This window comes from Jaculus jaculus, chromosome 11, assembly GCF_020740685.1.
Source record: "Jaculus jaculus isolate mJacJac1 chromosome 11, mJacJac1.mat.Y.cur, whole genome shotgun sequence".
Classification (NCBI taxonomy): domain Eukaryota; kingdom Metazoa; phylum Chordata; class Mammalia; order Rodentia; family Dipodidae; genus Jaculus; species Jaculus jaculus.
In genome coordinates, this window is record NC_059112.1 from 81254767 (window position 1) to 81271963 (window position 17197).

At 44.5% G+C, this 17197-nt stretch overlaps 1 protein-coding gene across 2 annotated transcripts in view; it reads right to left on the bottom strand.

Moving 5' to 3' along the window:
* The window catches only part of Slc7a14 (solute carrier family 7 member 14), a 162697-nt gene that overhangs the window by 14738 nt on the left and 130762 nt on the right, over nt 1–17197 (bottom strand). For both annotated transcript variants that reach the window (XM_045130361.1, XM_045130360.1), the window contains 3 exons: nt 14630–14776; nt 11663–11871; nt 6616–7493 (listed from right to left, as the gene is read on the bottom strand). In XM_045130361.1, the coding sequence (XP_044986296.1) occupies nt 6616–7493; nt 11663–11871; nt 14630–14776 (1234 nt within the window). The remainder of the gene's footprint in view (nt 1–6615; nt 7494–11662; nt 11872–14629; nt 14777–17197) is intronic.

The following is a 17197-nucleotide window of genomic DNA, read 5'->3' on the forward strand; positions in this document are numbered from 1 at the left end:
CTAAGAAGATTATCGAGTTATGAGTCAGCCTAACCATGTAAATCTTCTTTTTAAAAAGTAACTGATGTCTTATAAGAAGCTTCATTTCAAAATATCTCTACGTTCCTCCTAGGGAAGTTAGACAGTGCATGAAAAGATTAAGAAAAAAAACCTGATGCTTGAGAGCCTTGGAAGTTTAGAGGATATTGATTGCATAAGATCATTAGAGGATTTTTTAAAAAGCCAGTTTGGGTTGGAGGATGGATATATTTCATACACAAAAGATTTGCTTTGCTGGCCTGGAGAGATGGCTTAGCGGTTAAGGTGCTTGTCTGTGAAGCCTAAGGACCTAGGTTTGATTTTCCAGATCCCATGTAAGTCAGGTGCACATGGCGGCACATGCATCTGGAGTTCATTTGCAGTGGCTACAGGCCCTGGCATGTCCATTCTCTCTCCCTCTCCTTCTCTCTCGCTCTGTCATAAATAAATAATGTATGTGGGCTGGAGAGATGGCTTAGTGGTTAAGCGCTTGCCTGTGAAGCCTAAGGACCTGGGTTCAAGGCTCAATTCTCCAGGACCCACGTTAGCCAGATGCACAATGGGGTGCATGCGTCTGGAGTTCATTTGCAGTGGCTGGAGGCCCTGGCGTGCCCATTCTCTCTCTCTCTATCTGCCTCTTTCTGTCTCTGTCACTCTCAAATAAATAAATAAAAATGAGCAAAAAAATTATAAAAAAGTAATGTATGTATGTATATATATGTGTACACACACGCACACACATATTTAAAGGTTTGCTTTTGTCTTTTTTGGCATGCTTGTAGTATGTGTGGTGTGGATATGGTATGGGGCATGGATATTTGTGTGGATATGGTGTGTGTGATGCATGTATGCTTCTGCAGATGTGTGTGCCCTGCTCATATAGTTAGGAGGCCAGAGGAGAAAGTCAGGCATCCTCCTTTATCACTTTCACTTTTTTTCCCTTTAAGATGGAGTCTCTCACTGAAACTGAGCTGCTAGTTTTTCAGTTAGATTGGCTGCTTTGCAAGCCCCAGTGATTCTCTGGTTTTCACTCCTTATCCCAGCACTGGAATTACAGACATGTGCCCTTGGGCCCAGCCTTTATGTGGGTGCAGGGTGGGGATCAAATTCAGTCTCTCTGAGGACATCATGCCTGCACCGAACCACAAGCTCTCTTCCTCTCTTTTCCAGCCCAGAATTTGTTTTTGAAAACATCTTTTGCAATTAACTTATTGCCCTGCTTGATAATCTCTACTTTCTAGAGTAGGGTCTTTCAAACTTGTGCATGCATTACACTTATCTAGAAGTCATGTTTTACCCTAGATGACCCTCAGCAGTTTTGATAGCTCATCCCCAGTGCTATCAGTGCTGCTGGCTTGAGACCTCACTTGGAGCACCTTTGACCTATCATTGCAAACCTGGCTGCACATCAAAGTTGCCCGGCAGAGCTTTAAGAAGTGCCTCACACTTGGCCACACCACACCAATTAAATCAGACTATCTCCGTGTGGTGAACGTCTGGGTTCAGAATGTTCCAGAAGTAACCCATGGCATTACTGATATGTAACAAGGGTTGGCAGTCTTTCTTCTTAGTATGGCCACTTAAAAAATCATGATACCAAATCATCTAGCAGCAGGTGCCTGGAAACACTACCAGTCTTTCCCACATGTGGCTTGTGGGCCATGCTTTGTAGTTACCTGTTGAACCATAGATACCATTGTCTATTCTCCGGCCAGCCCAGCCAGCAGGGTGGCATCCTCCTGAGTCAGCGGGGAACAGTTTCTGAGGGAGTTTGCAATCTGTATTGGCAAGACTGCAAGACACTCAGGGAGTTTCCTCTGTTAGATAACTGGCAGGGCAGCCCCAGTTGGTATCGTTCACATTGTGCTTTGCCATGCGATAGTTAGCCTGCCCATGCTGATGGACAATGAGTCACTTCAGATTAAAAAAATAATCAGTAAATTAAATATTTCTTATCGCCTTTTCTAGTATTTTCTTATTTGTGCCCCTGAACAGCAAGCAGTTTAAGGATGTTGCAGATAAATAAATTGAGGCCCAAAGAAGTGAGCTGAAATTTTCTGTTTTTAGGGGAGGTCAGAGCTCTGATTTGAACTTGGCAGTGTTTGATATCAACAGTAAGGACCTGTTACCTTGCCATTGCACTACTCTTACAGAATATCCTTGACATTCCAGGAACTAGAGATGTTATGTAGAATCAGCTATTGAATTTGTGAGGCTTAGTACAAAAGAGAAACATGGGGTCCCTTGTTCAGAAATTATTAAGAATTTAAGAAGGCAGCAGCAAACCATTCAAACCAGCCTGGGACCCTGAATACAGGTGCCAGGCCCAGGAAGCCAGGCATTGTACTACATTAAAAAAAAAAAAAAAAAAAAAAAAAAAAAGCCCTTCCAGCTTTAATAGTTTGTGAATGAATGAATCAGCTCAAGTCTATTAATGATCATGCCTTCATTAAGATACATGGCTCCAATATTTCTATCCACTGCAGCCACTTTTTTCCAGAATAGGGTCTTTGCACTTGTTAGCTACAGTGAATAGTGTTTAATGAGAGATAAGTGATTGTAAATAAGGTGTTAACCACTACCAAGTGTTTTTTTTTTTTTTTTGAGGTAGGGTCTCACTCTAGCTCAGATTGACCTGGAATTCACTATGTACTCTCGGGGTGGCCTTGAACTCATGGCAATCCTCCTACTTCTGCCTCCTAACTGCTGGATTAAAGGCGTGTACCACCATGCCCTGCTCCAAGTGTTCCTTTGATCAAATCAGAAGATCTGCTTAGAGACACGTGGAGGGTGGACGGGAAGGGACCCCGGATCTGAGCGTGCATACTGGGCCCTAGTAATTTCCTGCTGACCTTGAACATGTTATCCCAGTTCTTGGAGCTTCAGCTTACGTTTCTATAAAATCAAGAGGGAAGAGCCGAGGGGTGATGACTGTGACTTACAGGCCTCCTGTCTAGTCTCGTAGCTGCCATCACAGGGCACTTTGTATCCAACCTCCCTGAACTTTAATCTTGGCTCTGCCATATTCTCCTTATGTGCCCTCAGGCAAGTTCCTCAGTTTCTTCATAAAGACTGCTTTGAGAAGCTAAATAAGTTAATATATAACTAAATCCCTTAGAATAATGGCTATGCGATAAATGGTATATTGGTATGAGTTACTACCAAGAGTCATAGGGCACTGGTACAGGAATTAATGCTATTTTCATTAATATGACTCACCTTTAAAATTTAAAAAATCGTATGTTGTCTCTTCCTAAGCAATAGCATTTGCAAAGTCACTGAAAACATGTGTATTTAGTTTTCTAATGTGAAAATGCACAACCATAGGATATTCTAGAAAGTTCATTTCAATTCTCTCTAATATCGGCTGCAGTATTATCAGTGGGATAAACACCAGGTTTTAAGTGGCATTGTACTACATTAAAAAAAAAAAGCCCTTCCAGCTTTAATAGTCTGTGAATGAATGAATCAGTTCAAGTCTATTAATGATCATGCCTTCATTAAGATACATGGCTCCAATATTTCTATCCACTACAGCCACTTTTTTCCAGAATAGGGTCTTTGCACTTGTTAGCTACAGTGAATAGTGTTTAATGAGAGATAAGTGATTGTAAATAAGTTATATAAATGGTAAAAATCTTGACAAGTCGGTGGTATTCTTTCAAGAAATCCTCCTAAAGCCACTTTTTGAATACTGAAAAATCGGGACATTACAGGAAGGTGCAATGTAGAGGGAGAGGGTCTGCTGGAAGGCCCATGTCCTTTCCTTTGACTGCTGTCTCTTCAACTAAATATCTTTTAATCCCTACTCACAGTCTGCTTCCTTGAAGTCTTTTTTTGGCTATTCTGACTTGAAGTTTGTTTCCTCGCCGTTGGAAAATATGTTACAATCATTTAATGAGCGTGTCTTGAGCACATTCCACAGGGATGTTATTCTAGGCATGGAGGATACCCAATGGACACTCATCCCTGGCCTCCAGTAGTGCATTTGTCACCTTGCCCTGGATGGCTGATTCTTGGCTGTTGCTTTTGCCTCTGCTTAAGGCAAGGGATGCTTATCTGTCACTTTCCTCATCTGAAAAGTACCTGAAGAACCTCCTTAGAGAAGTACCCGTTATCAGAGACCCCAGGGTTACCAAGCTGAATAAGGCACAGACAAGCAGCAACAAAGGAACTTTAACATTAGTGTCCTGTTCAAGTTGTCATTGCACACGTCTCTGGTCACCTCGTGAGCATCGGCGATTATCAGAGATAATGAATATGTAAAAATGCAACTGCAAAATACATTGACATAAAGTCAAATTAGAAATCTTGGCAAAAGCATAGGACTTCCTAAAGTCATGACAGTGAGATTTGAGAACAGCTTGAATTCATGTGGAAAGATATGAATAACTGAGGATCAACAGTCACACCAGTTATTAACAGTGGAAGAGAGAATCAGCAGGGATGATTGTGTGATGGGTACTTCCCATGAGCATGTCAAAGGGTGAGAAAAGAACCTTAGGAAAAAATGAAAAGTTCTTTTAAAAGAGTGTGTATATCAATAAGCCTCTCTAATAACTAGGCTTATCCCTTTAATTCAAACTGTTTTCACCTTTGATTGGAGAATCTGTTCTACTTTACAGATGGTGGAGAATACTGGGGAGAACCAGGATTCATGAATACATCAAGAAGAGAGAGCTGACTCTCTGCACTGAGATGTGTCACCTCCGCCTCATCTGCCCAGGCCCAGAGTTATTGCAGAGGAAGTGGTGACATGAATACTGCTCTCACTGCTAGCCTGAAAGCCAGCCTCAGGGAGATGGTGACAGACACTGTTGTCACTCAAACCTCATCAAAACTGAGATCCAGAGTCTACAGAGAAAGCAACAGTAAATCAGATCTCTATCTTGTCCACCAAGGCTCAGGGAACATCATGGAAGAGGAGGCAGAAGGATTGTAAGAGCCTCGGGGTAGGTAGAAGTTGCCTGAGATACCGTGTCCGCCCCCCCACCCTGCAGAGACTGATTGAAGCCTCTTGGCTCTCCACAATGAATACCAATAACCCCACCAAAGAAGACCCTCAGCAGAATCTGGGTGGGGAAGAGGGGATCTAGCAGTACAACCTTTTAATGAAAAAAAATCAATAAATAAAATTTTTAAAATGTCAAATAGCATCTGAGGCCTGTAGCACAGAATTCCCAATTTTGCTATGACCTATTATCAATACAATTGAATATGACAGTTCTATCAATGCATTTGGAAAATTTCTTGATTTGTGCCTTTCTTTTGAAAAAATATTTTATGTATTTATTTATTTGAGAGAGAGAGAGAGAGGGAGAGAATCGGCTTACTAGGTCTCTAGCCACTGCAGATGAACTCCAGACATATGCACCACCTTGTTCATCTGGCTTACATGGGTTCTGAGGAATTGAACCTGGGTCCTAGGCTTCACAGACAATGACCTTAACAGCAAAACCATCTTTCCAGACCCACTCTTTTGTTATTATAAAATCTGTTACCATATTGGAATATGGAATTGAGACAACCTGACTTTGTGTTCCTGGGCCATGGTCAATTCTATTTGCCTATACAATAAATTTATCTTTTGTTTCCTTTACGAAAAGTATGTGGCTGGACATGGTGACGCATGCCTTTAATCCCAGCACTTGGGAGGCTGAGCGAGGTAGGAGGATTGTTTTGAGTTCAAAGCCACCCTAAGACTACAGGGTGAATAGAGGGTCAGCCTGAGCTAGTATAAGACCTCAACATCCCCCCAAAAAGTATGAGTATGCATATGTATGCATGTTCATGTGTGTAGGCGTGTGTGCACATGTATACTGGAAGCTAGGTGACAATCTTAGGTGGCATTCTCAGGAACGCCATCTACCTCTTTTTGAGATAGGCACTCTCACTGGCCTGGAGCTCACTGATTAAGCTAGATCAGTTGTCTGGTAAGGCCCAGTGATCTACCTGTTTCCACCTCCTCAGTGCTGGGATCACAGGCCGCCCCGCCTAACATTTTACATGAGTTCCAGAGATCATCCTTGCAAGACCATGCTTTACCAACTGAACTCTCTCCCCACACCCTTAAAGTTCTTGAATATTTACATAAATCAGCATGAAGTGAGAGATGGTGCCATGGTAAAAGTGTTAGAAAAATAATGCCAAAATCCACACTTAATTCATACTTTGTTCATTTAAAAACATTATATCATGATTTTCCTTTGATTTCAATTTTGTCAAATTTGAGGTAAGTGAATTTCTTCGTATTTTTTTCCTACGATGTTCAGTGTCTAAGATGAAGTTTCAGGCCTTTTACACTGGTGTTTTTGTGCTCTCTATAAATTCATTTTAAGTCAACGTTTTCTGGTAACCTGTCCTCAAATAAGTTCTTATTAGTCCAGTGATTCAGTAGTTAATAAAGTGATGGATTGACTGGCATCATTCTTCCAGAAATAATGACCAAGAAAGTAACAAGCAGCAAAGGAGTAACTGGCTGTACTGACTAGGGTAGAAAGCACAGGTCCCTAGAAGCAGCCAGAATGGGTAATTTTGGGATAAGCCTGCTCAAGACCTTAAAAGGGAATGCCCAAGCCTCCAGAGGAAGTTGCTTACCCACAAAGCACCAGACCGCAAACCGGATCCATGTGATGGTGGAGAGCTTTAGCATGAGATAGATGTTCACCAGCATGGCAAAGGCAGGCACAAAGGGGAGGCAGGGGGCCATGTAGGGCAACTTCTTGGGGTTCTCTGGCTGCTGCAGGATCACAAACACCAGGGCGCTAATCAGCAGCACCATCAGAACGACCAGAAGGACGGCCCACCAGCTCTGCCCCGAGATGTAGTCGGAGCCAAAGATGATGAAGGAGCAGAAGATGAACATGAGGATGAAGAGCAGGAGCACGCAGATGGTCACCGTGTGCCCTGTCGCCACTGTGGGTCGGTCCATTTTGCCTGGAAGGCCTAGCCGGATTCTCAAGGTGTAGTAACGGGGTCCAATCAGCTTCTTCAGCTTGATGAGATAGATGTTTTCTGACTCATCGGCTTCTATGCCTGTGGTCATGTCCACGGTGCCGTAGTTGGGGTGGTTGACGTTATAGGTGGACTTGTCTGATTTCCCAATGAGCATCTCATTGTCTCCCAGGGACGGCAGGTTCTTGGCCCCACATGTGTTGGTGGCAGGGCCGGAAAACTCTTCCCCTTCACTCATGGGAGAACAAGCTTCCTTTTCACAGTCAGCCAGAATGCCTTCCTTCTTTTTGGTGTGCTCCTCAGACAAGAATTTGACAAACCCATCAATGTCACTCTCGGGTTGGTATCGGAGGAGTAAGACACAGACAGAGACCAAGGTGTAGGCGAGCAATGTCCCAATGGACATCATCTCTATCAGGTCCCTCAGGCTGACCAGCAATGAGAGGAGAGCTGCCAGGAACCCTGACACGATGCATGCCACCACGGGTGTCTCTGTGTAGGAACTCACATGAGCCAGGAACCTGGAGAGGAGGTGGAAGGAGAGAGATAACAGAGCACTACAGACAGATATTGATGACATACTAACGCAGGGAACAAGATTGCTGTGATTATGGGATGGAGAGATGGCTTAGCAGTTAAGGTGCTTGCCTTAGAAGCCTAAGGACCCAGGTTCCACTCCCCAGAGCCACATAAACCAGATGCACATGTGCATGCATCTGGAGTTCATTTGCCGTGGTTGGAGGCCCTGGTGCACCCATTCTTATTCATTCTCTTTCTCTGTCTCTGATAAAATGATAAATTAAAAATAAAAAGATTTCCGTGATGAGTTCCTATTCCTACAGCTCCAATTTTCTTCTGCACATAGCTTTAACTCTGTTTGCTATTCCTTAGCTTGTGTAGTACAATTGAAAGAGAATTTAATTCCTTAATTTTTTTGTATGTGCATATTCAAATGGTGTGTGTGTGTGTGTGTGTATGTTTATATGTGCATGGGAGAATGGGTATGTGTGTGCATGCAGTTATGTATGTGTATGCATGGAGTTCACAGCTAGATTTCATATGTCTTGCTTAATCACTTTCCACCTTGTTTTTTTGACTTAGGGCCTCTCCCTGAGTTTACAACTCACTTATTTGGCTAAGAGCTATCCAGCAAATCTCAAGAATCCTCTGTTTGTGCCTTCCCAGTGCTGGGCTTATAGGTGTGTACCACCAAACCCAGCTTTGACGTGGGTGCTGGGGATTTGAACTTATGTCTTCATGCTTGGGTGACAAGCACATTACTGACTGAGCCATTGCCCAAAATTTTGGCTTGAGGAAAACTTCTTTTCTTTTTAAACTTATTTTAGAGAGAGTGAGAGAGAATTGGCGCGCCAGGGCCTCAGCCACTGCAATTGAACTCCAGACACTTGCACCACCTAGTGCGCAGGTGCCACCATGCATTTGCGTCACCTTTGTGCATCTGGCTTACATGGGATCTGGAGACAGATTGAACCTGGGTCCTAAGGCTTTGCAGGCAAACACCTTAACTGCTAAGCCATCTCTCCAGCCCTTTTAAAACTTTTTTTTTTTTTTTTTTTTTTTTTTTGAGGTTGGGTCTCACTCTAGCCCAGGCTGACCTGGAATTCACTATGGTGTCTCAGGGTGGCCTCGAACTCATGGCGATCCTCCTACCTCTGTCTCCCAAGTGCTGGGATTAAAGGCGTGCGCCACCACGCCCGGCGCCTTAAAACTTTTGATTGACAATCCCCATACATATTCACAAAGCATTCTGATCATAATCCCCTCCTACCACATTCCTTTTCCCTTCTTCCCCATCCTTACTCCATCAAACCCTTTCTTCTTTCCAACTCATCCTTCTATTTTGATGACATCTTTGTGTGCATGTGTGTGTAAAACACAAGCTTCTTTACTACTATTCCTACTCAAGATGTGTTGTGAAGGATTGAGTGAACCTAGGAGGTCTACCAGATACCAAATGGAAATGTAGGAGATGGTTGGAGACAGTGACGCACTTGCTGTGGGGTTGTCTCTACACCCATGGATTTGCAGCATGACCATCATCTTCAGCTTGGCAGGAATATACATTCTCAGGTTTCACCCAAGATCTACTACGTCAGAATCCCTGGAGGTGGTACTCTGCTAAGGTTCCAAAATCCCACAACACACTGCCCACAACAAAACTATAGGGAGATAGTTGGCCACATAGCATGAGGAAGCAGCTCTGCTCATGGGTCCAGGCTCAAGTCTAGCCAGTTACCAAGTGATGATGAGAAGATCAACAAGGGTGATGCATGACAAGACCCTTCTGCAGCAGTTCCTGTGGGCATTAAGGAGGCTCCTCTCCCCTTCTCTCTCCTCCTGGCCCTGTCTGTCTCTATTATTCTCCATTCCTCTCTTATTTTTCTTTTTCATGTGCATGTGTTTGTGATGCGCATGCTTGTGTATGTATGCATGTTTGCATGTATTGAGATATGCATATGTATGCATATGCAAATGTGTGTGGAGGCCACAGGCTGGTTGTGTGTCTTCCTCAAACATTTCTACACCATTAAAAATTATTTAGGCCAGGTATGGTGGCGCATGCCTTTAGTCCAAGCACTTGGGAGGCAGAGGTAGGAGGATCACTGTGAGTTCAAGGATATTCTGAGACTACATAGTGAATTTCAGGTCATCTTGGGCTAGAGAGAGACCCTACCTTGAAAAACCAAAAAAAAAAAAAAAAAAAAAAAAAAAAAATTATTTAGGGGCTGGAGAGATGGTTCAGTGGTTAAGGCACTTGCCTGCAATGTTAAACAACAAGGTTCACATCCAGAGTTCATTTGCATTTGCTCTCTCTGATTGCAAATATTTATTTATTTAGTTGCATGTGTGCGTGTGTGTATGTGTGTGTGTGTCTATATGGATGTACCAGGGTCTCTTCCTGCTGCAAATGAATGTTCATCTGGCTTTATGTGGGTGGCTGGAGAATTGAACCTGGGCTGGCAGGCTTTGCAAGTACCTTTAACCCTTGAGCCATCTCCCCAGCCCTCTACCTTTTTATTTATTTGTTTTTAAATTATGTTTTGGCTTTTTGAGGTAAGCTCCCACTCTAGCCATGACTGACTTAAACTTACCCTATGGTGGCGTGTGCCACCATACCTAGCTTAACTTTTATTTATTTAGTGTGTCTGAGCATGTGTGTGTGAGTGTTCCTATGTGTGAGTGCAAGCACACATGTGCCATGGTACATGTGTGGAGGTCAGAGAACTTTTGGGTTCACCCTTGTCTTCCACTTCATTTGAGATAGCATCTCTCTTTGCTGTCCTGCACTCTTGAGTTTCCTGAACTTTCTCCTGTTGTTGCCTTCCTACTTGCTGTAGATGCATTGGGAATCCAGAAGCCAGGTACAGCTTCCGGTTTTTATGTGGAGTGTGAGGAACCAAAATTCAGGAAATCAGAGTTGCATAGCAAGTGCTTCATCTACTGAGCCATCTCACCTTAGTTTTTGAGTCAGGGTCTCTCGTTGAGCCTTGAGCTCACTCATTTGTCTAGACTGGTTGGCCAGAAGGCCTCAGGGTTCCTCCTGTCTTGGCCTCCCTAGTGCTAGGATTCCAAGTATGCCACACCACCCAGCTGTTAGAAGTGTGCTGTGGGTCTGAACTCAGGTCCTCATGCTTGTGTGGCAAGCACTTTATCAACTGGGCCGTCTCCTACCCACCTCCCTGGATTTCTTCTCCTACTTTGTGATTCAACCAGGACTGTGAACGTGTTTGGAGCCCCAGCATCTTTCCTCTTAGTTTTCCTTGATAGCAGAATGACCTTTTGCATGTGTGCAATTACCACACCTTCACTCTTAGACCCTTCTTGGTCCACTCACCAACCCAAGCACAGCGGCTCTGACGTGACGACTTGAGGAGCTGAGAAAAAGGGGGTCAGCTGGTGGCAGAGCTTTGTCTCTGAACCAGCTTCATCTGGTGAGTCCATGGAAACCAAGAAATGGGGCCACATCCTTTCTATCACCAGCAGATAGGACACTTCATGACCACCGAAGCAGCTAGAACTCCCAATACACTAGTATGTTTAAAGTCTGGGTTTTAGAGTCATATAGTTCTGCTTTGAAATCCTTAGCCACTGGGGGACTTAGGGCAAGAATTTTTTTTTTTAACCTAATTCCTGGAAAACACATCCACAGAACAGAGTTATTGTGAGAACTCAATGGGATGCTATACTCAAAGCACTCAGGATACATATATATTCAATACATGGTAGCTGTTGCTGCTACGACAATTAGGCTGTCTTCAAAGGGTCTTATCTCCTCTTTCTGACTGTTGAATGTTTTTCAGAGGAGCTTTGGAAAGAGGAGTAGTTACTTGGCCTCAAAATGAAGGGCAGGACAATGTCCTGGGATGGGTTCTCCTTGGAAGTTCCCTCACCCTGTGTTCTGTAATTTGACACCTGCCACCTTCAAACAGAACACCACTGTCAAAGGAAGAAGGGCAACTGGCATGTGTGTGAATGAGGGATGTGTGGGGGGGGGCACATCAGTTGGTACTGATCTGAGGGACCCAGAACAAACTGAGGGGCCATTTCAGGGTCTAAGCTCTTTTCACTCAAACTTTCTCCCAGTCTGTAAAAGGTATTCATCAAAATTACTGTCAGGTTGCCAATGGGTGATAACCTCCCAGTCAATTTCATGGAACACAACCCTTACCTGAAAAGGAGCCCATCGCCAGCCATGGCATAAATGACCCTGGGCATTGGGAAGAGGGAGCCCAGCAAGCTGACTGTGAGTCCTGCAACCGACCCAATGGCCACGACAAATTTTGCAGCATAGAAGCCATGGGCCACAAACATCTCCATGAGTGGGGACTCCGTGTCGATGGCGTAATATGGAACCATCAGAGTTAAGATCATGCTCACCTGTTAAAACAAGAGAAGATGTGATGGAGGCAGAGGGGGGTATGACAGTATGGACGAGAGGCTTGGAAGGAAGGAGAGAGCTCCAACATGGAGGTGGAAGTTCTCACGGGCACAATGTGCCCTCCATGTCTTCAACCCAGGTGTCACTTCAATGCATGAGACAAGATAATCTCCAAAACTTCTGTGATCCCATGATAATTAATCTTGCCAACCATGTTCTTTTTTTCATTATTATTATTATTATTATTTGGTTTTTCAAGGTTCGGTCTCACTCTAGCCCCGGATGACTTGGAGTTCACTGTGTAGTCAGTCTTAGGCTGGCCTCCATCTCACTGTGGTCCTCCTACCTCTGCCTCCCTAGTGCTGGGATTAAAGGTGTGGGCCACCACGACCAGCCTAATCTTGCCAGCTTGATGGGATCTAGAATCACTTATGAGACAAACTTCTGGACATGTCTGAGAGGGAGTTTCTAGATTAGGTTAATTGATACTGGAAGACCCACCTTGACTGTGAGTAGTACCATTCCATAGGCTGGCTGTCCCAGACTGTATGTAAAGGAGAAAGTGAGCTGCATGCCAGCGTTTATCTCTCTCTGCCTCCTGACTGTAGATGCAATGTGACTGTCTGAAGATCCTGTAGCCACATCTTCTCTATCATGATGGACTAAATTTTCAAACTGTGAGCCAAAATAAACCCCTTCTTCCTAAGTTGCTTCTGTCAGGTATTTTGTCACAGGAACAAGAAAAGCAACTACTACAGGGCCTTTCAGATCTGAGGATAAGCCAAGTGTATTGTGTGTGCTGCCAAGGCCCACCTCTGGAGGAGGGGCTGGCATGAGGTAGGCGTGGAAGGGGACATGCAGGGAAGAGGCGCGATGCTGTTCCATGTATCCTTCTATTCCTCCCTCCACACAGGGAGGATCAGAGGGTGGACAGCATGACATCACTTGCATGTTTGTGCCTAGAGATTGGCCCACTCATAAAATGTCTGGGTGGGCAAGGAATTTCTATTCATAGACAATTTTGTTTTGCAGCTTGGCTTCTCCATCCTTTGGTCTGGTTTCCTTAAGAAATTGCTAAAGATGATGTTTTTGTGGGGGGCATGCTGAATGGCAGGTCTGACAGGCTGCCACCCTGTCGTGGTTTGATTCAGGTGTTCCCTATAGACTTAGCTGTTCTGAATGCTAGGTTCCCGGCTGAGTTCTGCCTCCTGGAGGCAGTGTATTGTTGAGGGTGGACTTATGGCTATTATAGCCAGTTTCCCCTTGCCAGTGTTTGGCACCCAATATTGGCGAGGGGGTGATGTCCACACTCTGCTCATGCTGTCGTTTTCCCCTGCCATCATGGAGCTTCCCCTTGAGTCCGAAAGCCAAAAATAACCCTTTTTTTCACACAAGCTGCTCTTGGTCAGGTGATTTCTTCTAGTAAAGTGAACCAGACAGCAACACACCCCTAGCTCCTGACTCTTTCCTCATTGGGACTTTTAGATTGTTAGAAATTTAAGTTTCTTCTCTCCCTGTGTGTAATCATGTGTGTGAATGCAGGCAGGTCCATGCCATGGTGCATGTGTGGAGGTCAGAGGACAACATGGATGTTGGTCTCTGCCCCTTCGCCTTGCCCGAGGCCGAGTTTCTTGTTCACTTCCGTGCCTATCAGGCCAGCTGGCTTGTGAGCTTCCTGGGATTCTCCTGCCATCCTGCTGAAGAAGGGCTGGGGTTACAGATGCTTCCTACTGTGCCCAGCTTTGCATGGGTGCTGGAGACCCGAACTCGGGTTGTTATGCTCACTGAAGTGCTTTGTACCCACTGAATTGTCTCCCCAACCTCTAGAATTGCAGCTATGTCAGAATCTCTGGAGTGAGTGGTGGTCAGAAAACCATCTTTTAAAAGCAGCCCCTAGCTTCTGCACTCTTCCAAATTGTGATGATGTAAGTGTAGAGGGACCTTAGAACCTGGCAGTGTTTGTGTGACTACCCACCTGGTGGCTGGTCATGTGGTTCCAGGGGTTAAGGGGATGTTGGTATAGCTAAGCAATTTCTGTGATACAAATGCTGCCATGGGAGCTAAGAGAGGAAACAATAAGTGGATGGAAGAGCAGCTTGGGGTATCCTAAGGAGGCCAGGCTGAACTTCATCCTGAGGGAGGCCTTGGGCAGGGAAACCCCAAGGGTGAATTTGAACTAGTATGTAGAGACTGTGCCGAAAGGAACTGCATTCCCCCTCCAACCCCACCACCACCAGATATCAGGGGAAGACAGTCTCTAGAGGACAAAGTGTTCTCTCTCCCCACTCCGGGAGCCTTGCCGCTTTGCTGCCGGGAAGCTCCCAGAAGACAGAAGAGCATTGAGGGCTATGCACAGAGGCCACAGTGCCTCTGCTCGCACACCACCCGTTACTGCCAGCCTATGACCTGAGCCGCTTGGACAGCTGCCCACTCCTTGCACACTGTCCCTTGGGCAGTGGTCAGACACTGGAGCCTGCATGAAGGGAGGGATGGTGATGGAGGCTCACGAGGCCAAGACTGAGATATGGGCCTAGGGTTTTCCCTTCTCTCCAGCCTCAAATGCTGAGATTATTATTATTATTATTTGCCATTAGTGGGTGTAGCTATAACTGACATAAGACACAGCCATGATAATACCAAGAAGGTGCAAGGAAAAGCCTATGTTCCAATAGAGTCAGGGACATAGTCTTATAGTTACATTTTAAGGTCAAATATACAAAGGCTATGGAGAGGGTCCCATCAGCATTTGGTACTTACAGACACATATGCTGTCAGGCAGATGAGCAGAGAGGCCGTGATAGCATAAGGGATGGACGTGTTTGGGTTCTTGGCTTCCTCTCCAGTGGTGGCGATGATGTCAAAGCCGATGAAAGCATAGAAACATGTGGCTGCTCCTTGTAGCACCTGTACAAATGACGGCATTTTTGTCAGATTCAGAAGGTCTGGGCAGAGCCACGGCTTCAGTGTGGCTCCCACTATTGCCCCAAAACCTTGTAGCCATTTTTGAAAGCTACGGCATGGAACATGGTACAGCTTGCGATAAACACCCGGTTCTGATCGCTCCTACTTTCTTGCTGTGTGACTCTGAGCAACTTCCTTATGTGTTAACTAGAGATATGGCCAAATAAAAATTGGCACAGTTGGCTGAAGAGATGGCTCAGTGCTTAAGGTGCTTGCCTGCAAAGCTAAAGAAACCAGGTTCAATTCCCCAGGTTCCATGTAAGCCAGATGCACCAGGTGGTACATGGGTCTAGAGTTTGTTTGCAGAGACTGAAGGCCATGGAGTGCCCATTCTCTTTCTCACTCTCTTTCTTTCTCCCTCCCTCTCAAATAAATACAAAAATAAATAAAAATAAAGTTTAAAAAATTGGCACATTCAGCACATTCAAATAACTTCTGGACATCAATAAATTGGCCATTCCTATATTTTAGGGAGCACATTGGCATTTCTGTGCTCTGTTTCATCTACCAATTCTACCAGAGCAGAACCAGAGTTTGGTTTTCTGCTCCTTTTGAGGGCTTGAGTGACCTGGCTGGGTATGCAACAGGTGGCTCGAGCAAAGCTGGGAGATGCCATTTACCCAGTGACATTTGCTGGTGTCTGTCAGCAGGAGTTGATGTAATTTTAAGGGTGGTTAGGTCGTTAAGATGTTAATAAAAATCTCCTGTCAAGGTATGTGTGGCTTTCTTCTAGAGAATCTGCTGAAGTTTCAGCAAGGTTCCTTGCCTTGGTATTCTCATTATTAAATGAAAGTGGAAGTATGTCTCTTCCAATGCTTGGCAATGTCCTATGTCCTGCGTGAAGTCACAAACTGTAAGTGTTGAAGGTAGGGCTGGTATGGCGTGGACTATCCCTCACTTCTCCACATGCAGTTTGTAAAAGATGTGCTTGTCCAGAGTTTTCACTCGTAAAAAACTAATAAAAACTAATGAAAACACTAAATCCGAGAACCTGCCAGCTACATCACAAAATTGAAGATCTCACTCCTTCTAAAGTAACCATCTCTCATTGGTAAAATGAGGTGGTATCTTCTGCACACTTCCCAACTAGTGTTGCCATGCTCCTGACCTACCCCACAGGCTCTTGTCCTTGGGGCAAAGGCGTTCTGGGGATCTGTGAATTTTGTTGGAAAAGAACCACGTTTTTATTTTCACTAGCTTTTAACTGAATTTTATCATTTTTATTTACTTATTTAAGAGTGACATACACAGAAAGATGGAGAGAGAGAGAGAGAGGTGCACCAGGGCCTTCAGTCACTGCAAACAAGCTCTAGATGCATGCACCACCTTGTGCATCTGGCTTATGTGGATCCTGGGGAATCGAGCTTTGGATCAGGGTCCTTAGGCTTCACAAGCAAGTGCTTACCTGCTAAGCCATCTCTTCAGCCCAATTTTAGCATTTTTTGATTATGAAGGTGCTCTGACTTTGTCACCCATAACAATCATATATTTACATATATGTGCGATCTGTTGCAGGGATCTTGAAATGTCACGCTGTGCCAAATTATGCTGGTTATTAGATATGGATGTTAATATGAAAGCGCCAGTAGAGAAGTACACCATTATACAACCCATTGAGATTCATTAGTGCATTTCTATAGAACTGATTTTGAATTTTTGTGTAATTAGACTCTTTGTTTAAAAAGAAAATTTGTAAGGGATCCAATAAGTTTCATCATATTGCAAGAGGGTCTATAGGACAAAATATCAGAACTTCTACTCCTTTAATAGGTCAATGGACAGAGTCTCTCAAACATTAGCAGCTCCGTCCATCTTCTAAGAGCTCTTTTCTGGGACAGAAGAAAACTACTTTCCATTTAGCAAAGTCCTTTGTACCAGGACATGGAAAGTGCCTTTGGCTGCCAGACAAGGAGAGAGAACAGATTCCACTGGCAAGTATTGCTGATTTTCAAGGATGAACACAAACTGAGATTGAAGGGTTGCTGAACGGTTTTGATCAAGGTGAAGCCTTGACTTAAAGTCGCTTCCAGCCAGGGTGTGGTGGCACATGCCTTTAATCCCAACACTCAGGAGGCTGAGGTAGGAGGATTGCTGTGAGTTCGAGGCCATCCTGAGACTACATAGTGAATTCCACATCAGCCTGAGATAGAGCAAGACCCTACCTCCAAAATCAAAAAACAAAAGCACCCCTCCCATTTTCCCAAAACCATAAAAACAAACAAACAAAAAACCTCAAAAACTCCTACTGGGGCTGGAAAGATTGCTCAGTGGTTAAGGCTTTTTGAACTGGGTTTGATTTCCCAGTACTCACATAAGGCCAGATGCATAAAGTGACACATGCATCTGAAGTTCATTTGCATTGGA